The 25,499-nt window shown below is 47.2% G+C and overlaps 1 protein-coding gene and 1 long non-coding RNA gene across 2 annotated transcripts in view; one reads left to right on the forward strand and one right to left on the reverse strand.

Annotated features, from left to right (window-relative positions):
* The window catches only part of STT3B (STT3 oligosaccharyltransferase complex catalytic subunit B), a 46,085-nt gene extending 40,584 nt beyond the window's left edge, over positions 1-5,501 (reverse strand). The window contains exon 1 of the mRNA XM_035130074.3: positions 4,514-5,501. Within this exon, the coding sequence (XP_034985965.1) occupies positions 4,514-4,821 (308 nt within the window). The 5' untranslated portion in view covers positions 4,822-5,501. The remainder of the gene's footprint in view (positions 1-4,513) is intronic.
* Positions 5,502-5,709: 208 nt separating this feature from the next.
* On the forward strand, positions 5,710-24,335 carry LOC148684212 (uncharacterized). Its single transcript, XR_015946422.1, has 2 exons — positions 5,710-5,902; positions 23,946-24,335. It is a non-coding gene; the product is annotated as an uncharacterized LOC148684212 (long non-coding RNA).
* Positions 24,336-25,499: the final 1,164 nt, after the last annotated feature.

Genomic DNA, 25,499 nt, shown 5'->3' on the forward strand with positions numbered 1-25,499 from the left:
TCAGTCCTGCAGAGCGCTCGGCGCGCTCCACACTGCAGCAGCCGGATCTGGGCGGCGGGGAGGCAGGTCTCCTCAGCCGGGCCAGGCGGAGGCCGCTGGCTCAGGCGCTCCGCCCGGCCCGACAGAGCGCTCCAAGCGCTCAGTCCTGCAGAGCGCTCCAAGCGCTCAGTCCTGCAGAGCGCTCCAAGTGCTCCATGCTGCAGCCGCCACTTCTGGGCGGCAGGGAGGCAGGTCTCCTCGGCCGGGCCAAGCGGACGCCGCTGGCTCAGGCGCTCCGCCCGGCCCGACAGAGCGCTCCAAGTGCTCAGTCCTGCAGAGCGCTCGGCGTGCTCCATGCTGCAGCCGCCACTTCTGGGCGGCTGGGAGGCAGGTCTCATCGGCCGGGTCAAGCGGAGGCCGCTGGCTCAGGCGCTCCGCCCGGCCCGACAGAGCGCTCCAAGCGCTCAGTCCTGCAGAGCGCTCGGCGCGCTCCATGCTGCAGCCGCCACTTCTGGGCGGCAGGGAGGCAGGTCTCCTCGGTCGGGCCAAGCGGAGGCCGCTGGCTCAAGCGCTCCGCCCGGCCCGACAGAGCGCTCTAAGCGCTCAATGCTGCGGAGCGCTTGGCACGCTCCACGCTGCAGCCACCGGTTCTGGGCGGCAGGCCTCCTCGGCCGGGCGGAGGCAAGACCGCTGGCTCGGGCGCTCTGCGCGCTCGCCGCTGCAGCAGCAGCTGGCTCCAGGCACCAAGCCGGCAGGCCTCCTGCTGCTGCAGCCGGCGTTCTGAGTCCCGCTGGCTGGCTGGGGCCCTCGGCGGTCTCGCTCCACACGGCATGGAGGTATGTCTTATTTTCAGGGTATGTCTTATATTTCACAAATGTTTAAAAATCCTGCCATGGCTTACTTTATGGCTACGTCTTAAAAAAGGGGAAACACGGTATGTCACTGTGTTAGCAGATATGGCTATGTGATATTGTCACCGAGGTCTAAGTGAAAGTGGCAAGAGAAACTGCATCTTTGTTATTGAGCCAACTGGGCCAACTCTCCCTGTGTTGCTGTCAGCACTGCACAGCAAGACTTTTGCTCTGATCCAGCTTTAGTCATGCATAGTTATGCATGAGTAGCTACACCAGAAGAATAGTGATGTCGATCCAAATGTACATCGCCGTTCTGCCGCAGCTAAATATACACAAATGAATTGATTTAGAGACCATTCCCTCTTCTAGCTCTCTTGGGAAAACTTACACACCCTCTCTTGAAAGGGGTGCAAACAATTTTTCTTGGGGAGGGGTTGCTGACTGCACAGAATAAAAAATGTCTATGATGCTACCTCTGTTTCAACTCAGCTCTGGTTATTTTTCCTTTATTTATCTATTGTCTATCAATAGCAGGTGGTATCAATAGAGGTGGTAGTACACAGAAGGACACATGAAAGTGGTACTCCAAATATGTCTTTATTTCACTTTCTTACCAAAGCACTGTGGGACACACACACAAAATCTATCCCAGATTGCTTTACTTTCTCCAATGTGTCTTAATCAAAGCCACTGAGAATCAGTTCCCCCTCCCTTTTTGTATAGCTCCATCCTAAGTCCTGTTTCAAACAATGCAATCCTAAGTATGTTTACTCAGAATTAAGTTTCACTTTAATCAGTGGGGCTTTGCTTTCATCTGTTCATGGGACTGCAGCTTTAGTCAGAGCTGGGGTGTAATGGAACCTTTGAAACTGATTTTAATGAACACTTTCATAGAAATCATTTTTAGTGACAATAAAATGCAAAAGTGTTTATCCAATATTAATATTAATATTCAATATGCTTAAACCTCCAATATATGTCTCATATCAAGTTTTTTTTAAAAAGAACCTGTATTATATGACAATGTATCCACCACCATTTTTATCCTTTGCTATCAAACTACTTCTATTTGATTATTTTAAACCTGTTTCCTCTTGCCTTTGCTAAGTACAATGTTAAGTGCTCAGGGCCACATCAGCAGCTTTATTTTGATAGGTGCATGTTACAGACACACAGCATGCATCCACTAAAATAGTAACAATAAGAGGTACAGCTGCTTCACCACACACACGTAGCTGGTCCAAGCATTGAAGAATATAAATGAAACTGCCACATATACAGACTCAGAGTATTAGTCCATATTCTTTACTGTGACTGACAGCAGCTCTCTAAGGCTCAAGGTAGGCTGATATGATATACATGCCAGGGATCACTGAATGGATCTTGCACTGTATTTTGTTTTGCTAAATGAGTGAGGGAAAGAGGAACACACATATGCTATGCCATTTTACCTTATTTGAATTGACCTTCTCCAGAGCTCATATTTGTCCTGCTGCAGAAAACTGATAGTACACATATCAGTGACAAATCCTGTGCCATTTTCCCCATCTTAATTCCACCCCAAGCTGTTGTTTGCTCTAGAAGGGGGGCAAGGGATTCACCCAGTACCATTGCTCCAAGTATATTTCCCTCCTATGGCTATTATTACCTTTGAAAGAGGGGAGAGATCTGATAAAGGCCCTCCTGACAATGCATGTAGCTTGGCCCTGGGAGCCTTCTAATTTGAAATTATTTCTCCAGATAGTGAATGTAAGATCCTCTACAGCTAAGACATGTACTCTACTGTTGAGCTGTATGTTTTCCTTAAGAGAGAAACATAAAGCACATCATCTGGTTTGAGATCGACTGTGTACACAGACCTGTGGTATGGCACACTAAAAACCATTTCATTCTTTCTGTACAACACACAACTGTCCACTAACATGTAATTATTATTAAACTGGTATCTCAACCCAAAGTGGTCAGAGAAGGAGATAAGGCTGTGATCCATTTTATCCTCTCAACAACCCTGTGAAGCAGGTTAGAGTGAGAGATAATAACTAGAAGAACATAAAAGGCTAACCCACTGTCATGCAGTGAGCTTCATAGCTGACAAGGGCCATGAATCTAAATCCTGTCCAAGTCAAACTTCTATTCCACTGCACCACACTGACAACACTAATTACTACTGTAATCTAATCACATTACTGATGTAATGTGTGAAGTGGCTCTCAGGATTCCTCACAGTTTAACATGTGGCAGTTTCTCAAATGCATCCCACTCTTATGAGAAATATGGTAACCCACATGGCAGGCTGGAAATAATGAGATTAAAATAAGTGATGCAATCCAATATAAGGGCAGAAATGTACATCTCCATGCAACTGTGTGGCGACACAGGAAGCTCTCAGTCAGAAATAACCCTATCATGATGCATTAAAACCTGCCATTACATTCAGAAATGAACTGTTCCACAACATAAAGTGTCAATTTAAAGCCAATCAATGCAGCATGGGGCAACTGAGCACAGAAAGTATTCCTGAGCCTGCAGAAACAGACCTCAGGACTGCACTTTCCTCAGTGCTATTTGGATAAAATCTGATGTGCAATCAACTCATACATTCTCTCTAGCAGAGACCACAGCCATGTAGTATGTTCCATGAGATGTGGTTTAAACCTCCTCTATACTTGTTTTACATGGAAACAAAGCAAAGTCTCATGAAAAACCATCCTGAAGCAAAGCGACACTGCATGCCTAACAATACCAATACAGTATATCAAAAGATTGAATACCAAAAATCACATCTCACATTTCACCAACGCCACACTAATTTTCAATATTTTAGATGGGGTTACCTACGCTACCCTTCCAACTTCCCGATTTGCTCTCCCGTCCCAAATGCTGTGCAGACCGTTCCCCGAGATTTCTCATAGCCCGGTTCACAACATGCCCCCTTGGGAAGCAGAAATCCAGAGAAACAGCGCGAAATGCTTAGCCCCTGGTGGGATTGCACTCATTTCCCTACACACGATTGCAGAGGCAGCTCCGCAGAACCCTCTGCCACAGCACGCAGGTATTACACCTAACGGCGACCCACCTGTACGTAGCAGCAGCAGCAGCAGCAGCAGCCTCCGCCTGCCCCTCTCACGGACCAGCGTCCCGTCAAGCAGCAGCCTTCTCTCTCTCCGCGCTCCCCCTGCAGCCGCTCCTTCGGCCATTCCCCCCTTCCTCCTGCTCCTCCAACGCACACGCCGCCCGTGCCGCAGCGGCGGCGAGGAGAAGCGGGCGCTGCACAAGTTTTGCCGAATGAAGTGCACGAGCAGGGCTGGGGGGGGGGCGCGACCTCTCGGCCCAGGATGGAAAGAAGCCGCCCCTCAAGGTCTACCTGTCCGCTCCGGAGCATCTGCGGGCGCAGGAAGGGACCTTTCACCCACAAAGGGCTCCTCGCCGGTCCCGTAAAACCACGCCTAGCACTCGCTCCCTCGCGCCGCGTGCTCCGAATCCCTTCCGCGCTTGGCCCCGGGAGACTCTTCCCAGTACCCGGTTGTGCAGAGGGCCCGACCCCGCTCCTCCTCCCTGGCTCCGTTTCAACGTCCCCCCGCCGGCTACCCGGGCCGGCGGCATCCTGCCTCACAGCCTGCAGGCGGGCGGCGAGGGGGATCCCCTGCTCCTCCTCGCCCTCTGCTCCCAAACTCACTTACCAGGGGTCGAACTCGTGGATGATGCTCTCGAAGCGGATGACGGCGAAGAGCCTGGAGCTGAAGCCGGCCAGCCAGGCCAGGAAGAGGATGGTGAAGGAGAGCAGCGACTGCCAGCCCGCCGGCTGCGACAGGCCCCCCGACAGGCCGCCGCCCCCGCCCGCCGGGGGCCCGGCGCCGGTCGTCGACGGAGACGACGAGGAGGAGGAACCCCTGCTGTTGGCCAGCGCTTGGGAAGCGGCGGCGGCGGAGTTGGACGACGAGGCGGCACCGGGCTTGTGCTTGTGGTCGGGGGCCGAGTGCTCCGCCATGTTGCTCCCCGGGGCTCCTCGCTTGCCTCTCCGCCTCACGCGCGGCGAAGGAGGAGGAAGGGCAGAGTCCGCCCCGTTTCCCTCAGCGCGCTCTCCGACGGAGGGAGGGAGGGAGGGAGGGGAGCCGAGGCAGCGACGCCTTACTGCGCCCGTTTCACAGGCGGCGGCGGTGCCTCCTGCCTCCCGCCTCCTCCTCCTGAATCTCCTCAGCGACCCGGGAACTGCCGCCCGATGCCGCCGCCAACATCCCAGTGCGGCGCGAGGCGGGCGGAGAGCGGGAGCGAGACCGGAGCAGCTCGCGCGCGATGTGAAGGGAAGGGCGGGGGGCGGGGAGGAGGCGGGGCCGAGAGCGCGAGATGGGCGGAGCAAAAGCCGCGGGTGAGCGGGGGGGGGGAAGAGAGGGAAAAAAGCTTCCGTATGAGGCAACGCTGGCTCGGGATGGTGTTATAATCAGTTGACGGGAGAGTGACGTGCCACGAGGCGCGCGCGCGCGGAGGGGGCAGGAAAGATTCGGCTGCGGAAAGAAGGGACTGGAGGTGGTTAATTGAGGCCGAAGCATCCGATGACATTCGCACCAGGATGGGCGGAGCCAAAAGCGAGGCCCGCCCCACTTGTCGCCCCTACCGCTCTACCTCCTTCTCCTCCGTCCGTCCTTCCGTGAGGGAACTCCCTACTAACCTGTCAGAGAGCGACAGGTACTTCAAAAGGGCAGGCCGGCGACCAATCGGAGCCCAGAACCGCAGGGCGCGGAATGGAGAGAGGCGGAGGCCCTAACCGCCTCCACTAATGGCGAAATGCCTGTGCTAAGTGGAAGGGTGCGATTGGCCAAGGGTCCCAACCATTCGCAGGCTAAGAGGTGGTCGGGTTTGGTTGCGCGTCACGTGAGGTGCACGGGAGCGTCGGCCTCTCAGGCTAGCGCCGCTTTCGCAGCAGGGTCTGCAGTGGGGGGCCAACGTCTGGCTTGCGAAGCTTTGCGGGGAGCGTTGCATCCTGGGGATTGTAGTTTGCAGCTGTTGTGGCTTGTCAGGCTCTTCTTGCGTAAAGCTGACTAGCCCTGTGGAAACTCTCTGGATGCTTTCCTGTAAGTAGTGATGAACTGGACAAAGGCAAATTAAACTGAGCCTCTTTCCAGATGGAGCAGGCGATGCAGATTAGTTCCTGCATTTGGCCACACTCTTCAGAGGATCAGCTTTGCAGCCACTGCTTGACTCTCGAGGGGCAAAAGTGGCAGTGAATGTCCCTTTCCCTTTCTACCTGCTTCAGTGCTCCCCTTTACCACCCTGATGTATGCCGTGAAACCTCTCGTGCGTATTGCTCAGACTTTTATTTTGTTAGTACTCTGCTGAAGCTCCTGTGCTGCTTTATTTAGTCCTTCAGAGCAGCTCACATACCCTCCAACATTTCTGCAATGAAAATAGGGACATCCTGTTCAATAATAATCATAATATTTATACCCAGCCCATCTGACCAGGTTGCTTCCAAAATATACAGTGGTACCTCGGGTTACAAATGCTTCAGGTTACAAACTCCGCTTACTCAGAAATAGTACCTCAGGTTAAGAACTTTGCTTCAGGGTGAGAACAGAAATCGTGAGGCCCCATTAGCTAAAGTGGTGCTTCAGGTTAAGAACAGTTTCAGGTTAAGAACGGACCTCCGGAACGAATTAAGTTCTTAACCAGAGGTACCACTGTGTTTTAAAAATCATTAAACATTAATCAACTTCCCTATACAGGGCTGCCTTCAGATGTCTTCTAAAGGTCCTATAGTTACTTATCTCCTTGGCTTGGGGGTCGCATAATTCCATACCCTCCGATGAAAATAGAGACGTAAGGAAAAGTGGGGCAATCAGAAACCGGGACGGCTTCTGTGAATCTGGGACTTTCCCTGGAAAATAGGGACACTTGGGAGGGTCTGAGCTTACAGTTTTGAAATGGTTGTGAAGAAATGAAAAATTGAAATTGAAAAAGCCAACAGCATTAGGAAAATGTTTGTGTTGGGGGGAATACCCCGCTCCCACTTACACCTCAACAGAGCCTAGGCAAATCAAAGATCTTCATCTTGTTTCCAAAAGGTAGCATTGCACCCGGCAACCATCCCTGGGAAATATTTCCATAAGCAGAACAAGGCATGACAAGTGGCTCTTTCTCTGGTCACTACAATTGAAATGCTTGCTAGTCTGGGAATTGCTATAGCCCTGAAACATTTTGCTGTTGTTTTATTTATATAGCTCAATCCATATATAAGCTATAAGCCATAGTGTGTCTTATAATCTAGAACAAGTGGGGAGCTCTACATCAGGGGCAAAAGCAGTATTCCAGACCTCTCTATCCTGCCCTTGGGAGTCTCCTAGACTTTGTCCCCTTTGCAAGCCTCGCCCATTTGCAGCCCTGCTCCTTGGTTTGCCTGGGCTGAAAGGTGTCCTGGAAGAATGGTGATGCCTCTTGCTTCCTCGCATTGAGTTTAGATATGCGTATATTGTGACTTGTGTGTGGCCGCCCACTGCAGAAAGGCAGAAGTCACATCCATTGCTCCACCTGCTTTTGCCTCTGGTGCTAACCGCTGCTGGTATGTGGCCCTGGGGAAGGTTGCCTACCAGGGAATGTAGCCCTCAAACTGGGAAAGGTTCCTCACCCTTGAACCAGACATTTCTGAAATATCTCCTTTGTGTCTAACGGAGATAAGGGAGGGAAACAGAGGCAGGTGTAAACAAGAAACAGTTCAGTTACACATGCGTTAGTTAAGTTACAGTAGTACCGTAGTGTATTGGGACTAAAGGGCTGTGCCTATAACTTCATGGAAAATGTTTTGAGGAGAGCTCTGGAAGATATACCGGTAAGCGAGATTACCTCGTAGGGGCATTCTGGAAGGCAGGTCCAGGCATAAGGGGCAACGGGGGAGAAAGGCAGTCTCATTTGAGGGAATAAAAGTGCAGCAGAAGGCTGAGGGTGGTTGAGTTGGATGAAGGTCAGGCACGTATGTTTTGCGGTATAAGAACGGAGAGATGTGGAGGTGAAGGCTGTGAAGGACCCAGGATGCCGCAGACAGGAAGCTAGTGTGTGAATTTATGGAGAGGTGTCATGTGATCAGGGTGATGGAAAATGTGAATAATGTCAAAAGCAGCATGCTGGATAGAAGTGAGATGATGGAAGGCCAGAGAGGAGATGAGCAACTCCCCTAGGAGGAAATGTTCCTGTGTTTGTGGCTTTGGGTTTTGGATAAAGGATGAGGAAGAGGCAACATGATAGGAGTGTAGAAATATACATATGGTGTGCAGAACGTGGATAGAGAAAGGCTTTCCTGCCTTTCTTAGAACGCTAGAACGTGTGGACATCCAATGAAGCCGAAATGTTGGAGGATTCAGAACAATCAAAATAAAGTACTTCTTCACGCAGCGCAGAGTTAATCCATGGAATTTGCTCCCACAGGATGGCCACCCACTTGGACAATTTTGGAATGGACAAATTCATGGAGGAGAAGACTGCTAGCCACAATGGCTATGTTCTACCTCTACTGTCAGAGAGCATACACCTCTCAATGCCAGTTGCCGGGAACCGCAGGAGTGGAGAGCGCTGTTGTGCTCAAGGCCGGTTGCAAGCTTCCCTAGGCCCTCGGTTGACCCTTGTGAGAAGAGGATGCTGGCCTGATCCAGAAACATCTTACGTTCAAGGCATGGATCAGAGAGTTCCTTCTGAGGGGGACACAGAAGAAGCGGCATATTGCAATTTTATAAAGAAAGAACCAAAGTTCAACGAGGGATGGTGATGTTATGCACTCTTAAGTGCTGAGAAACTGGCTATGACAGCACTTGTATATAAGTGCTGCCTGAGCCTTTCATCTTACCTCTTCAAAGTACTGTATATTGTTCTTCTCTTGTTACAGGTTTAGAGAAAACCTGCAATAGCTTTCTCACAGACCTATTGCCACCCTGTGCTATCTCTTAAAAGCATCACCAGCATTTATCAAGGTCCATCCTGTATTTTCACACATTTTCTTTTAAACCAGCCTGGGATATATTTTTTAATAGCAGTTACCAGGGCCTCGTCTCTTCCTTCCTTGCAAGAGATGTGGAAACCTTAGATGCAGCAAGGTCTGGGTCTGTTTTCACCTGCCTCTCCCCCCCCCCCCGGCCCCAATAAAAAAAAGACTTAAGACTTCTGTAGGCCGTATCTGACAGCCAATTTGCATCTATACGTTTCATCACCATCATTCAGTGACTCACACTTGAATGTAGGCAGTTTTGCTAACCAATCAGACTTACAGATCGGCCTATATTTTTACTACATTGTGTTTGCCAGAATTGTATGTCACTGACAGGTTAAAAAGCTTCATCTTCATGAAGAAGTGTACTGAATGTCTTCTTCTCTAACGCTCAGACCCTCTGTGTTGCAATATGTTTGCATCTTCTTGATTGGAGGTTGAGGAGAAAAATACAAAGTGTTGGAGTGGAAAGAGGTACCTCAACTCGGGCTCCCCAGTAGTCATTTATATCCTGCATCACCCATTCACTGTTTTCCCACCAAGCCTGGTTGACTTGAGGACTGTGCCTTTGAGGACATTATCCAGGCCAGGGGTAGCCAACAAGTTGCCTCCCAGCTGTTGCTGAATTGCAGTTCCTGTCATCTCTTAATCACTGGCCGTACTAGTTGAATCTGATAGGAATTGCAATCCACAACCTGCAGAGGGTACCATATTAGTTACTACTTGTGACTAGGTTGTGGGTGGCACTGTGGTCTAAACCACTGAGTCTCTTGGGCTTGCCGATCAGAAGGTCGGTGGTTCGAATCCCCGTGATGGGGTGAGCTCACGTTGCTCTGTCCGAATTCCTGCCAGCCTAGCAGTTCGAAAGCACACCAGTGGAAGTAGATAAATAGGTACTGCCGCGGCGGGAAGGTAAACGGCTTTTCCGTGCACTCTGGCTTCCGTCACGGTGTTCTGTTGTGCCAGAAGCAGTTTAGTCATGCTGGCCACATGGCCCGAGCTGTCTGAGGACAAACGCCGGCTCCCTCGGCCTGAAAGTGAGATGAGCGCCGCACCCCATAGTCACCTTTGACTGGACCTAACCGTCCAGGGGTCCTTTATGTTACCTTTTACCTTACTAGTCCAGCTTGCTTCTGAGGAATTTCTCTCTTGTTTAAGTGCCATCTCCCTCTCTTTGAATGCTGCCTTCAGTCTTGATCGCGGCTCGGTTTTTATTACACACTTGCTCCTCGCCCTCTTTGTTGCCTTGGATTGTAACCCCTGATGATTTTGGACCAGGCAGCTGCTGCAAGTCCAATTGGGTTGATAGCCAAGGCCCCTTCTGGTTCCAGAGCCTCGGTGCCTGAAGCCTGACAAAGGGCCAGCTTTTAACTAACTGGGACCCAGGACCGCAAACGAAGAGGGTTGTATGCGGAAGGACAGGTAAAAGTCTAGCAGGTTCTTTCAGTTCAATGATCCCAGTAAGAGCCAATCTAATTATGGAGCTATTTAAAATTGTTTGTATGTAATTTTATTCTCAAGAGGCTCCCTGGGCTCCCTTTGGGAGATGAATGGTGGGCTTATGATTTTTAAATAAACAACCAAATGTGTGAATGAAATTAACATGCACATTTTGTGTTATGTAAATAGGTAGCTGGAGGAAAGTGTGAGATAATGTCAGCACCATGAGGGGGGTTGTGGTGGCGAGAAGCTTAACACTTTCTCTCCCAGCCATGGTCCCACACAAAATTGCCTCACCAGGTCTGCTGTTTGCTTTCAAGGGAAACTCCCAGCTGTGACCTTAAGCAAGGACTTTTCCCGTGTTTTAATTCTGGGGGTATGGTGAGGTTTTTTTGTTTGTATTTATGTAGTTTTTGATTCATGCTTTCATGTTTTATTTTGTACATATTTTTTATATATTTTTAAAAATTGCTTCTTTATTATAAACCTCCCAGAAAAAATTATGGGGTGGCATACAAATGCCATAAAATTTTGTCCTGGATAGGAATAATGGTGTATTTATAAATACATGTTCAGCGAAAATGCAAGTTTTTCACATCTGTTTTGGTTTTGCAAAAGCACCATGTTACTACTTTTCAGATCTTTAAAGTTGCTAACTGTTTCAGTTAATCTAATGTATGATAAAAGAAAAATAAATACCCTGCATATGTCAGCATTATTATAACCATAATGCATTAATGAGAGAGAGAGAGAGAGAGCTTCTGTTAAACCAATCTTTAAGATCTAAAGAAGATTTTTTTTTAACATATCATACATCAGTAGAATTTATTTCTTTGAGCTACTGGCCATAACAAAACATACAACAAAATACCAGAAAAAATAAAATAAAACTAATCCTCCACGCAGCCCCGCAAATCACCGGCAGCCCAACACTGGGCCACAAATACGCTTACAAGGCAAATGTAATCAGTGCAGAAAGAGTCTCCACGTTACTGACAAGCTCAGCCTTACTGTCATTTTAAGCATGTCCCTAGCACAGGCTTCCCCAAACTTCGGCCCTCCAGATGTTTTGGACTACAATTCCCATCTTCCCCAACCACTGGTCCTGTTAGCTAGGGATCATGGGAGTTTTAAGCCAAAACGTCTGGAGGGCCGCAGTTTGGGGAAGCCTGCCCTAGCACCTTGAATTGTCCGAGCTGCCCAGGAAAGCTTACAGACCAAAAGTTTAGGCTGACAAGGAAAGGTGCAGTGTGAACTTGCTAATATCAGTCAGTAAGAGAGACTCTCACCAGCTATACACTTATAGAGCAACACCTCTGGAAACAAAGCAAACACCATTCTCTTTCTGTTTGGCCCCTAATCCAATCAAGCCATTTTGGGCACATCCTGATTTGACCTACTTAGAGCCTTGATGGAAGATGCTCCATGACTGAGGCACTGCCACTATTCCTAATTATGGTAAAGGTAAAGGGACCCCTGACCATTAGGTCCAGTCGTGACCGACTCTGGGGTTGCGCGCTCATCTTGCATTATTGGCCGAGGGAGCCGGCGTATAGCTTCCAGGTCATGTGGCCAGCATGACAAAGCCGCTTCTGGCAAACCAGAGCAGCACATGGAAACTCCGTTTACCTTCCCGCTGTAGCGGTTACTATTTCTCTACTTGCATTTTGACGTGCTTTCGAACTGCTAGGTTGGCAGGAGCTGGGACCGAGCAACGGGAGTTCACCCCGTCACAGGGATTCGAACTGCCGACCTTCTGATCAGCAAGCCCTAGGCTCTGTGGTTTAACCCACAGCGCCACCTGGGTCCCCAGGTGGTAGCACACACCATTATGGTAGCACACACCATTACTTATGGATTAGAACCCTCCACCAGACACAGAGCCCTCTTTTGCACACTATATATATCTTCGTATGTACCACCATGGTGGAGATCTTAGATCCCACCGTATGCAGATCTAGATCCCCTGTTGTTTACAAAGTAGTGGTACTCTAGTTCAAGTTTCGCTCTCTCTCTAGACAACTACTTTCTCAGGTGATCAAACCTGCAGGAGTTCTTTCCTCTTAAGCCCTGTGGTTCAGACTTTATGGGTTCAGTCCTAGGCTGCATTGCTCCAATCCTTGTTAGTTTGGCTCCTCTCCCTACCTCCCTTCTGCCTTTGTTCATTTTACACTTGGATTAGTTGGGACTCACAGAGAAGTGCGTAGCGTGTGCCTCTCCATTGGAATGGTGCTTCTGTGCAATTCAGGGCTCAACCCACTCTCTGCCTCCTATCATCACCCTTTCTCCAACTCCTTCTAGATAATAAATATATTGTGGTCCAAAAGAGACAGGGGTGTCTGACCCGCAAGAAGTTGTGATAACACCAGTGAGCACATGCCGAGGACGACCTCCTGATCTGCTGCAAACCTGTCAATGAGAGCTTCTCTCCACCCTGCTCACTTGGAATATGCCGTTCTCATTTCAGTCGTCCTCTCCCTCACTGACTGTTGCACAGGTGTGCCTGCTTTGTAGCAACATGTATTACCACTCCAAGCTTCCTCTTTAACCCAGTTTGGCTCCTTGCATGCTTATCTGACGCTTACCATCGTCTCCATATTTGGCATTAGACCCCACCTACCTCTACCACCTTGTCAGATTTAACCACAGTGTTGCTGGTTCAAATCTAATGCCATCTGTGTAAAGAATCAATTTTTATATTTTTGCAATGAATTCCATGTTCTTTTATCCTGAAACTTGGTCTGTCAGCTGGTTGCTGATTTCCCCAGCTATATGTTTAATCTACCTGCACTCCATAAACATGCACTGCTCGTTGTACATGTGAAAACAAACACATGATGTAGACAAGGACATAGAGTAGCGTTGCTCCTATTGGCCAGGGAAATCTTTGATTTATGTTGGTTGGAGTAGTTTCCATCATGTAGAAGGTGCTGTAACAATTCATGCTAAATACTCGTATAAATAACAGTGTAGAATATTTAATGGAGACTATTTAGTGTTGAATGTTTTCCACTGTCTTCCCACAGATGCAATAATGCAGATTAAGAGGCACATTTGTGATGTTGTCCATCTGGAATCAATGCTGGAATCTCAGTGAAGCCTAGCACCCTCTTTAAACGAAACCTTAATATGCAATTTTTCAGTTCATGCTGAAACTTTATATCTGCATACCATGGCACTGATTGTACAGCTGATAAAGAATATATGTGCGTGTTTCTGAGACAAAATTGAGCTGCTAACTGCTAGTTTCCATTAAAACAGATCTGGGAGAAACAGTGGGGGATATCCAACTAAGTTAGAGCAGGCCTGTTAAATACACCGTCTTGTAACTTGAGTCAGTCGGTTGAAGTGGGTCTACTCTGACTAATGCGATATATCATTCCATATGTTTGGATCCTATAGTCAGTGCTGGGAAAGCTGATTCTTTAGCTAGCCAAAACAAATTGTGCATGTTCATCCTAGGCAATCTTGTTTCTAGCAAATGATTTATTTTGTGCCAGAAGTTAAACAGAAGAGAGTAAACAACCTTCTCGACTTTGGAGCATTCCCGTTTTCATATCCTAAATGAAATTTGCCGGGTTTGTAAGTGTAGGCTGTAAACCTGAGCCAGAGAAAGAAAAATGCAGAATTAAAGAGGTGGAAGGGACCTCAGAGGGAATCGAATCCACCTTTTTGCTTCATGCAGGCTCTACAGCAGGCATCCCCAAACTTCGGCCCTCCAGGTGTTTTGGACTACAATTCCCATTTCCCCCGACCACTGGTCCTATTAGCTAGGGATCATGGGAGTTGTAGGCCAAAACATCTGGAGGGCCGAAGTTTGGGGATGCCTGCTCTACAGCCACAGTGAATCCCTGATAGATTTCTGTTTGGCCTTTGCCTTTCCCGCATTAAGCAAAATACCCCCAGGAAAAAGGGAACCGACAATTTTCCACAACTGAACATCTCTTACATTGGAATAGAAAGGTCTGTCTATTTCAATTCTCCCAGATTACAGCCTAGAAAAACAGGTATACATTTCAAAATCAAATAGTGCAAAACTGATTCCATAACAACAGAATAAAAGTGCAACAATGTGCAAACAGCAACAACATTTCAGTACTATAAATATAACATCAACATCATCCAGCAGCAGAAATAAAAAGGGAGCACGACAGTTTCTCATTGGACCTAGAAACACCCCTCCCATGTCATTGTTCCCTGTCCATCTCCTGCAGAAGCTTCTTACAAAGCTTCCAAAGGCAACAGGTGGGGGAGCTGGAAACACCTGTCCCAAGATGTTGCTCGGTTCTCCATATTTCTGTAGCACTTTGCAATTTTTCTTTAAAAAATATCTCGTGAAAATTCATCAGGATTTCAGTACAAATTTCTCTTAATAGGATCATTTTCCTGTGCAGTTTTGACTAAAATTGCACTTTGGTCAAGCAATTTTCCTTAATATAACCTGTTTTTGTATGTTATTTTTGCTAATATATGCATTTTTAATGCACATTTATCCCCAATACAGTATATGCATTTTTGTACTTCTTGTTTAACTGGTGAACTGACACTAAAAATTTGGATAAAGTAAATTTCGATGGACAACTGTGTTTCGTTCCACAAAGTCCGAATTTGATAGAATTAAATGTAACCCCCCCCCACCATTCCTGTTCTTACCATCACAAAGCTTCTCCTAACGTTTGGCCAAAATCTGCTTCCTTGCAATTTTAATCCACTAGAACAACAAAGAAAATGTCTTTGATTTATGCCTGACAGCCCCCTTTGAAGACTGTTATCATATCTCCCCATAATCGTCTCCAGATAAAACATACCCACCTCTTTCAACTGTTCCTTCTAGGACTTGGTGTTGAGACAACTCACCTAGGTTTGTCATATGTCTGGAAAATTCCAGACATGCCTGGAAATTGGATACCTAAAATGACACCTGGGAAGAAATTTTGAATTTCAAGAGATGTCCAGAATTTCCCGGACATATGGCAACCCAGGGATTTTTATCTGAACTTTTTTTCGGAGCTTAAAAAAAAATCCAGGGGAGGGTGTGACCTGGAGCAGTGGAAGCGATAGGAGGGTCGGGGCAGGGTGAGGGAGAGTGAGGATACGGGGGAGGAAGAGAGGTGCCACAGCGGTGGCGGCATTGCAACTGGAGTCGCAGCTGCCACAAGCCTGGCTGTTTTGGTATTTTTCCGGTGTGTGTGTGTGTGTTGTCGTTTTTATTGTTTTGTTTTTTTCCCTGGGCCTTCCTGTGCAGCAGCAATGGTGGTGGTGGCCCCCAATGGCTGCTCAAGCTGGTCAATGGGAAGACCCAGGCAGGACCAGATGTTAGGATCTCTTACTCACAAGTAGGACCCTGGCAGAGACACATGCCTAACTAGCATGTTCTCTCCCTCCTGGTCGATCGTTCGGGAGCTTCAAAAGCTTTCTCCAGCCCGAACATAACAGCGACTGATGCTAACTGACATCAGCACACTTACCGATCCGCAGAGTTTGCGCAGTTGTGTAACAGACCTCAGCAACTCAGCATTTGGCTAATCTACATTTACATATAAACACACACGGAGCATTGCAACATGGCTCCCTCTCTAGCATCAGGCAGCAAAAGGGAAAGAACAAAGGACAATAGTCCCACTTCACAGAACATAGTAACACAAACATCCTATCTTCGTCACTTCCCACTGTGTGGAGTCAAAACATACACAGTCATGTGACAGACAACAATCCCATGAATGCAAACACGGGGAATGAATCTCTAACAGCGGAGAGGCTGCTGCGCTGCCGCAACCGCCCATATTCCCTCTATTTGGGCCACTGCCGCTGCTGGGGAAGGCCCTGACAGGACCTTAGAGGCCATGGAGCAGATGTAACAGCTGCAGTTGGCGGCTCCGTGGCCTTTCCAGTCCTTCCAGGGCCTTCCCCAGAAGCAGCAATGGCCCCAGCGGCAGCTCATGCCATGTTGGAGGGGATGTGGGTGGCTGCAGCAGCTCTGCGGCTTCTCTGCTCCTGCCTGAGCCTTCCCATTGGTGCAGCTTGAGCAGCTGTTGAGGGCCTCTGCCACCGCTAGGGAAGGCCCAGGCAGGACTGGAAAGGCCTGTCAATATGTGGTAACCCTACCCAAAACTTTATTTTGATCCAAAAAAGCTCAACAACATTGTCCGGATTTTCACTCTTGGGAATATGGCAACCCTAACTCACCCAACTGAGGGATGTGGGTGGCGCTGTGGTCTAAACCACAGAGCCTAGGGCTTGCCGATCAGAAGGTTGGCGGTTCTAATCCCCGCGACGGGGTGAGCTTCCGTTGTTTGGTCCCAGCTCCTGCCCACCTAGCAGTTTGAAAGCACGTCAAAGTGCAAGTAGATAAATAGGTACTGCTCCGGCGGGAAGGTAAATGGCGTTTATGTGCACTTCTCTGGTTCGCCAGAAGCTGCTTAGTCATGTTGGCCACATGACCCAGAAGCTGTGGACAAATGCCAGCTCCCTCGGCCAGTAAAGCGAGATGAGCGCCGCAACCCCGGAGTCATCCGTGACTGGACCTAATGGTCAGGGGTCCCTTTACCCTTTACCTAACTCACCAAACTGGGCACAATTAGTAAATGTTTGTCTTAAAACATGGCATCTGGAACTGGACACGGTATTCTAAAGATAATTTGATTTACTTATTGTCCTGCAATATTTAGATTTCTTGATTAATTGAACAAATTATACTGCTGGAAAAAGTTTGGTGTAAAGAAAAGAACATGCGAACGTACAGTCTGTCATTTGTTCTTGCGATGCTGCTGTTTGTTCACTACGGTATATCTGAGCCATTGTATTTCTTGTTCTACAGGTATAGCAGGATTGTTTGAACATCCCTGCTGCAAAAAAAACACACCAAAAAACTTGATTCCCCTTTCTTGGAGGTGCTGCTTCTAATAAGTGATTCATCCGTGACAGTTTTCAAAGTGGTAATGAAGGTGTTCAGATGAGGTTGTCCTTTTTTACACTTCAGTATTATACTGGTTACCAGCTCAGCGAAAGGTCGGGAAGAGATTTTTTAGGCATTGGGGGTGGGGAATTAAATAGGATTAATAATTCTTTTGAAACATCTGAAGCCTGTCAGAAAGTAGGAGTTAACCTGCTTGCTGGAGACTAGAATGACAAATAACATTGCTAATTGTTTGGCGGTCAGGCTTTCGAATCCGTCAGGATTGGGACCAAAATACTAGTTGGGGCTAAAATGATATCCCTATTAAAAGCTCACAAATCTGATCCACAAGCCAATTAACAGGCAATTGCTGGATTGAACTGGTGGAGGATAGGTTTCTGAAACATTGACTACAGAACTGTTCCTTTAGGCAGGGCCTGCAGTGGTCTGTATGCTGTTCGAATAGTGTTGGGACATTAAACATATTAGACTTCAGAATGTGATTGATCAAATTCCATATCTGAAGCCTGGCGTATTTTTCAGACCCAAGTAGTTAAAATTGAAAAATACTGATGGGGTCACTGACTGCATCCTTCGGCTAGTGAAATATACATCTTTCGCTAGCAGATATAACATGATGAATAGATCAGCTATTCATTTGAGAACGAGGCTTGATAGGAAGCACTGGGCCTGTGGAATTTGGGAACATTTCTTTTGACCCAGGCAGGATCCCTTTTGTTCTTTGTACAACCCATTATAGATTCGTGGATCATGAAGTTTTTGATTTGCGTGTGATTTATTTTTTTAAATTACTCATAATTTTTGTAATACACTTCTGTGAAGTTATGGATTCCAGAAAGCTCACGTAATTGCCTGGGAATTAATTTACCAATAAACCAATAGCACAATTCAGCCAAAGTCAAGCACTGATTTAAATGAGAGAGTCTTGAGGTTAACTCTTCCAACAAAGAAGGAGTGGGAGCTAAAAGCACTTAACTTTGGCTGGATCGAGGCCTTATTTTCGTAGAATCAGAACTGTAGAATTGGAAGGCACCCCAAGGGTCATCTAGTCCAACCCCCTGCAATGCAGGAATCTTAACTAAAGCATCCATGGCAGATGGCCATCCAACCTCTGCTTAAAAAACTCCAATGAAGGAGAACCCACAACCTCCCAAGGGAGACCGTTTCAATGTTCCACTTCAGGCAAAACAGAAAATGGCACCCTCCACGCTCACGCACTGCCATGGCTGCCTCTTCCACACCCAGCCCCTTCCTCTGCTGCATGCCCGCTGTTGTGCCCGCCTCCCCCACAACTGCCCACCACTACAGCCAGGCACAGAGGAAGTGGCCACAAACCATCAGGTAGAGGAAACAATCAGGTGATGTATGGGCAATCCATCCGGAAGATATTTGTATTTTGAGGAGTTAGTTATCTGACTTGGCTGCCCTCTTCCTGCCCCCTGTTTCTTCCTTTTCCCTACCTTTTGTGAAGCTCTTTGACAGCTGAGAACAGCCTTTAATGTCCTAGTCCTAATCTGTTGGAAGGAAGTAATATTGCTGCATACTTTCTTTGGTGTTAGACATTGTTTGGAGAACGTGAGGCACTGGGAGAGGTGGCTAAGGAATAATCTGCATGTAGCTAGCCTGCAAGCCACACAGCCCAACACGCTAGCTAGCTATAAATCAGATGGTGTTGGGCATAGTTTTTTAGAAGCTCGGGCACGGACTGGTGGCCACAGGGCTGTGCAAACTAAGGCTACTTGGGGAGTCACTTCACCTCTTCTTGAGGGCTTCCAAGTGGCAGATTGAGGTGCATGCTTGGTATGTATATACAGTATTGCAAAACTCGTGTTTTGTATTCCCACTGAATCTCATTTTAAAAGAACACCTGTGAAGTGGACCACTTCATGCATTGAGGTTACTTTAAAAAGGAAACAAAGATGCCTATAAATTTGATAGAATCAAACCGTTTTGATTTGACTCGGGTTGATATATCTTTGGCATATTGGCTCAGCAAAGTTTACTATCCCACGAATAGGAGTATCTTTAGTGCATTAAGTAATTCAGGCAGAAAAATTCAGATCATGCGTCGTTAATGTCAGCAAGGAATCCTTCATGCCTGAAAAATTACCTTGTCAAGCTTTCTTCCTCTCTTTCCATTATGAGGTGTGTAGCCTAAATGTTTCTAGCCTTGAGGGACAAGAGGTTATATTGTATCCAATATTATTTTCAGTGTATTATAGTTACTAATAATTTGGAATCATATCGCCCATCTTGGGATTTTCTGTCTGCCCTTTGACACTCTGCTAACCAACTCTGCAATGTTAATGAATGTGTCAAGATTGCGAGAAGGATCCCTGGCGTGCAGTGGTTCAACAGAACGCAAACCTGAAGCTTATGTGCTTAGAAAAGGAGTATAATTTTAATTTGCAATAAATGTATCAGAGGGGGTGACCAAAATATACCTGAGAATAAAGTTCAGCAGTTGCCTAATATTTGAAGTTCAGTGTTTTATTTGCATTTTCTAATCTAACACCGCACACAAGCAATCGCTAAAATTGCATTAGTCCCTGTGCACAAGAACTGAATCGCGTCGCAAAAAAATTAATAACTTCCAGCCGGTGAGTTCATACTTCAGGGGGGATTGGCTCTCTTGTGCAGCGATGTAAAAATATTTCATAATGCTTATCTGTCATTTCTCATTCCGTTTAGAGCAGGAAATGTCATTCCCCAACCAAATCTGCATCTACCTTGCACAAGGCGGCAAAGAAATATGATTTACGGTACTAGTAAATACCGGCTTTCACACTGAAAGCAGAGATGCTTCCCCTTCACTCCCACAGGATGGCCAAAGGATGGCCATTTTGCCAGGTGGAGGACTCCAGCCCCGCTCTGCCCCTCTCAGTCCAAGAACCATTGGACAGACGTAAAGAAGCATGTCACAGCTTTGCAGCCTTTGGGAGGCAGGGCCAGCCCAACTCATTTTGCTGCCTGAGGTTCATTATTTAGAACAGGGCTGTCCAATGCACAGCCCAAGAGCTGCATGTAGCCATCAAGGCCATTTTTTGTGGCCCTCAGCAACGTTTGACCCCACCCCCCCAGTCCTTGCACTGCTTTCCTAAAGGCACTGGGCTTTGGGAATAAAATAATAATAATAATAATAATAATAATAATAATAATAATAATAATTTATTTATGTCCCGTCCATCTGGCTGGGTTTCCCCAGCCACTCTGGGTGGCTCCCAACAGAATATTAAAAACACGATAAAACATCAAACATTAAAAGCTTCCCTAAACAGGGCTGCCTTCCGATGTCTTCTAAAAGTCAGATAGTTGTTTATTTCCTTGACAACTGAGAAGAGGGCATTCCACAGGGCGGGTGCCACCACCGAGAAGGCCCTCTGCCTGGTTCCTTGTAACCTCACTTCTTGCAGGGAGGGAACCGCCAGAAGGCCCTCGGAGCTAGACCTAGGAGCTGAACGATGGGGGTGGAGACACTCCTTCAGGTATACTGGGCATAGGCCATTTAGGGCTTTAAAGGTCAGCACCAACACTTTGAATTGTGCTCGGAAATGTACTGGGTGCCAATGTAGGTCTTTCAGGACCGGTCTTGGTGGCCACTCCCAGTCTCGCTGCCGCTAGAGGGCTAGGGTTTTGACAGGGTCCTGGCTTGTTAGCACTTTCCCAGCTTTGGAAAAGAGGTGCGAAGGCTCTAGGACCCTGCCAGAGCCTCACGCCTCCTTCTCAAAGCCTGGCACCTCGCTAATCCAGCTTTGGGATGACAACACAAGGGCTGGGGGTGCGTGTGTCAAATTTTGGGCTTGCTCCCACCTCCTATGTGCAACAAGGGAGTGTGCGGCCTCAGGTTCCATGTAGAAGTACTCTTGTGGCCTACTTGGTATGAAAAGTTGGGCTGCCCTGATTTAGAGCTTTGTTTATTTATTGCAATTATATCCCCACTTTCCCCCCAAGGAGCTCTCTAGGTGGTAAAATCCGCATTATTTCTCTGGCCACTTTCACCTCTGCCCTTGCCTCCTTTGGCCCCTGGCTCTCCCGACCGCTGGCTTGGTTGTCCCCAATGGAATGTGGCTGCTAGGCTAGGCTAGATTCCCCACTCCCATTAGAGTATCTTAGTGAGCTTTTGAGCTAAGCATTCTCTGAATGGAATCCTAAGTGCAGATGCTTTGAGGTTTCGTTGTTGTTCCCCTTGTTATTTTTGGCCATGACATTTGTCTGCCTATGGTAAGGAGTTTTCATAGCTTGGTTGAGAAGAGGCTTGCACTCAAGCCCTCGAGCTATGTCAGGAGTAAGAGTGGGAAATGTACTTAGAGAGTGTCAAAGCGAGCGAAATGAATTCACTGTGGCCTGACCTTTCCTTTCACTCAGTTTTATCTGGAACAAAATTTTGCCTCTGTACGCCTGGGATAATAGTGCAGTGGAATACACAACTCAGTGCTTTTCTTTTCAAAAACATCACCACCTCATTGTATAGCCAGATGCACAAGTTACCGTATTTGTTAAGGTGCCACACTTGCATTGTGATTTATATGTATTTGTTCTGTGCTTAACTTGGTGAGAAGAAATAATAATAATAATAATAATAATAATAATAATAATAATAATAATTTATTATTTATGCCCCGCCCATCTGGCCGGGTTCCCCCAGCCACTCTGGGCGGCTTCCAACAAAATATTAAAATACAGAAATCCACCAAACATTAAAAGCTTCCCAAAACAGGGCTGCTGAAAGACTACAGTGAACTTGCATGCCCTTGGGCTTTTCCTAACACCATTTTAATGCAAGGGGAAATATTTCCAAATATCCCTAGCAGATTGTCTTATATTGGCTGCTAATGGGCAGAGCCTGCCTTGAGTTTTTAATTTTTGTACAGCATTGAAATATTTGATGGCTATGGTTGATTATTTTTTAATTTATTTATTTATACAATAACCTCCACTGCATTACGGGGTATCTTTGGGAGAAGAAAAAGCTAAGGAGTTTAACCCTACACAAATCCAGAATGGAGTCGCTAAGATGGTTAGAAGGTGCCTTGTATGCCTCCTGGCAACTCCTACAGCCAGGCTGATGCAAAACACATTGCTCTGCTTTCCTCTGGACCACCTCAGTGAGGCTGAGAAGGCGGTATTGTCATCTGGGCAGCCCAGGACCTCCATACACACTGCCCAGGCTTGTGCCCCAGGGAGGTCACTTTGTCAGGAGTATGGGCAGGAGTCAGGCTCTGGGGCCTGTAGTGCTCTGGAGGACTGGGGACTGCCTCAGCTTGTGCTGGAGAAGCAAGGAATGGCCACTCAGGTGAGGCCACTTGATACCTCACTGCACCTGGTGGCAAGAGCTGAGAGGGATAAAAGCTCAGCATTTCCCTTCAGCTCTTTGCCACAGCAACACGATCCCTGCCTTGTTGCATCTGGCCTCCTGTTCCTTGATCCTTCACCTTGCTCCTTGGACTTCGCCTTGTTCCTTGCTCCTTGCTCCTCGACCCTTGGACCTTCGCCTTGCTGATGCCTTGCTCCTCGACTCCCAGGCCTCCGCCTCCGCCTTGCTCCTTGACCCTCGGGCCCTCGCCTCCATGACGCCCTGCTTCCCAACCTTCGGTTCCTTGACCCTGCGACTGCCTGCTGCTGGACCCTCAGCCCTGCACCATCCAGACCCCGTTCCTGCTTCCACACCACCATCTTGCCCCCGGTCCTGACGTCCTCAGGCGGGCCTGCTACCTCCCGCCGACCAGACCGTGACACACTTCAGTGCTGCTAACACAGCAGTTTGACTTCACCCCCGGAGGTGCACTCCATTGTCTCTCAAGACAGACGCCAACAACAAGCACCAACAATACTATAATAAATATAGTAATAATAATTTTAAAAAATTATTTACACCCTGCCCTCCCCAGTCAGAGCAGGGCGGCTAACATCAATAAAATTACAATCAATAAGACATAAAAGAAAGAAAAGCAATTGATTAAAATGCGGGTTAAAATACAATTTAAATTAAATTTTTTTAAAAGAAGCAGCCTCATTTTAAAATGGCCCAAGTCAAAACCATAAGGGAGGAAAAACATAGGGGTCAGACTGAGTCCAGCCCAAAGGCCAGGCGGAACAGCTCTGTCTTGCAGGCCCTGCGGAAAGATGTCAAATCCCGCAGGGCCATGGTCTCCTGTGAGAGAGCGTTCCACTAAGTCGGGGCCAATACTGAAAAGGCCCTGGCCCTCGTTGAGACCAATCTAGCTACCTTATGGCTCGGGATCTCCAAAATGTTATTTGTGGACCTTAAGGTCCTCCGCGGGGCATACCAGGAGAGTGGAACCTCAGTTGTCGAACATAATCCATTGCGGAAGACCGTTTGACTTCTGAAACGTTTGACAACCGAGGCGCAATTGCTGGCGGGCAAGTTCTTTTTAAAAAATGGAGAAATGTGTCACAGAAGCCATTCAACTTCCGAGGCGCGTCTGAAAATGAAAGCATTCACTTCTGAGTTGTCAGTGTTCAGGTTCCAAATTGTTCGGCTTCCAAAGCGTTCAACAACCAAGGTTCCACTGTACATTGTTGTTGTTTGTTTAGACCCTGCTACTATTTTTATTCTTCTTCTTCTTAGCTACAAGCAGGGCAGCGGGAGTAACTGAGCTACAGGGAATCAACAAATTGACCACTTTCAGCTGCTCATACCAAAACTATTTGCGAACCATTTTCGTCTGCCCACAGCCCCTTACCAGGTATATAGTTCCTTCCTTTGTGTACTGGCAAGCAAACTAGGAAGCCTCTGATTAACTATAGACCCCCTTTCTTTGCTCTCCAGGATGAAAAGCATCCTCTCCCTGGCATGTTTTTGCAGAAGTGGCTTTGTGGAAGACTTGCCGAGGTGCATTGAACAGGAAGCTGTCCTGGCAGAAGGAATATGTTCAGTAGAACATGCCGAGATCGATCAAGCAAACGGTGTCCCATGCCAGGAGGAAGGGGAAAGCATCCCAGAGCCAGCCACAACTCTGATCCCCATGCCCAGTATGAAGAACTATTTGATGCTGAGCATGAAAGCAAAAGCTGCCAGCTTTGCCAACCTGATAGCACATTTTCCTAGCACATAGCGTCCCTCCTGCCTTAAAATCCATCTCCAGGCATGCCTATCTCTTCAGAAAAGGGAGAAAAGGTGTGTGTGTGGTGGAAGGAGTAAATCATATGCTAAAAACCTCTTCTTTGCCACAGTGTGTTCCTATTCAGGCATTGGGGATGCAGTCCCCACCCCCTTCAAGAAACTCATACGGTTTCAGCAAACATACTGAAGGGGAAAAAAGACTTCTCACCATTGAATTTTGCAGTATGAGAAGTACACTTGAGTTCCACTGAATCGATGATTTTGTCACTCAATGCTTGGATCACCCACCTGCTTCTTTTGAAGTATATATCTCCTCACAGATCAATGGCGCTGTTTCCAAGTACCAGTTCCATTCCTTTGAGAAGCACAATGAACTTTTTTGGGGTGTGTGTGTGTGAGATTGATGCAAACATTGCTGTGGGTAGTTGTGTCTGCTGCTTCTGTTCAAATAAGATCCTGTTTCTCTGTTTGCTCAGAAGATCACGTACATGGCGGGATCCAGCTGTGACCAGGTACAAAGCTGGAAATGCAAAGTTCTTCTTTTTCACCCCAAACCCTTTTTGATCCCCTAGATCTTTTCCTACTCCCTATACATTCCTATTGACCCCAGGGGAAACCCTGCTCTCATCAGCAAAGACTTCTAAGGTGTGGAATGGCTCCATCCATCCAGGCTGGCCATTGGCTTCCCTGACCAGGAAGTACTACAAAGACTTCCTGTTCAGGCTGGGACTTCACCCAACCTTTAGCTGTTGGTGTCTTAGATGGGGAGAGATGATGCAAAAAGGGACATTTCTGCAAAATTCCAGAAAGATAAAAACATGAATTCTGATTGGTTCTCATTTTCAAAAACCAGCTTCATATGGTGAAAATGGTTTTGACCCTGAGGAGTGAATTGCAGAATATTTTACATTTAAAATTAATATGACTACTTACACAAAAATGTCCTGTAGCTCTCAGTAGACTGTAAACACCTGCTAGTCGAGAATACTTTCACAGAGAGATCAAAAAGCTTCTTCCTCTCCCAAGGAACTTTCTGCCTGAAATGTGCAATTTTTTTTTTTTTAGGTTAATGGTTTCTTTTTAGGTTTTTCCATTTGCTAATGTCAGGTGTGCATACAGGATTCAGTAAGTTAATGGATGTTTTCCTTTCAATAAAATGTTTACAGTTTCAATATAAAAGGTTCCAAACCGTTGGCCACTGGTACTACCATCAGACATTAGGAAAAGCAACTGAACTATCACTCTTAACTTATTTTTAAT

This window comes from Zootoca vivipara, chromosome 11 (assembly GCF_965207765.1).
Source record: "Zootoca vivipara chromosome 11, rZooViv2.hap1.1, whole genome shotgun sequence".
Lineage (NCBI taxonomy): Eukaryota > Metazoa > Chordata > Lepidosauria > Squamata > Lacertidae > Zootoca > Zootoca vivipara.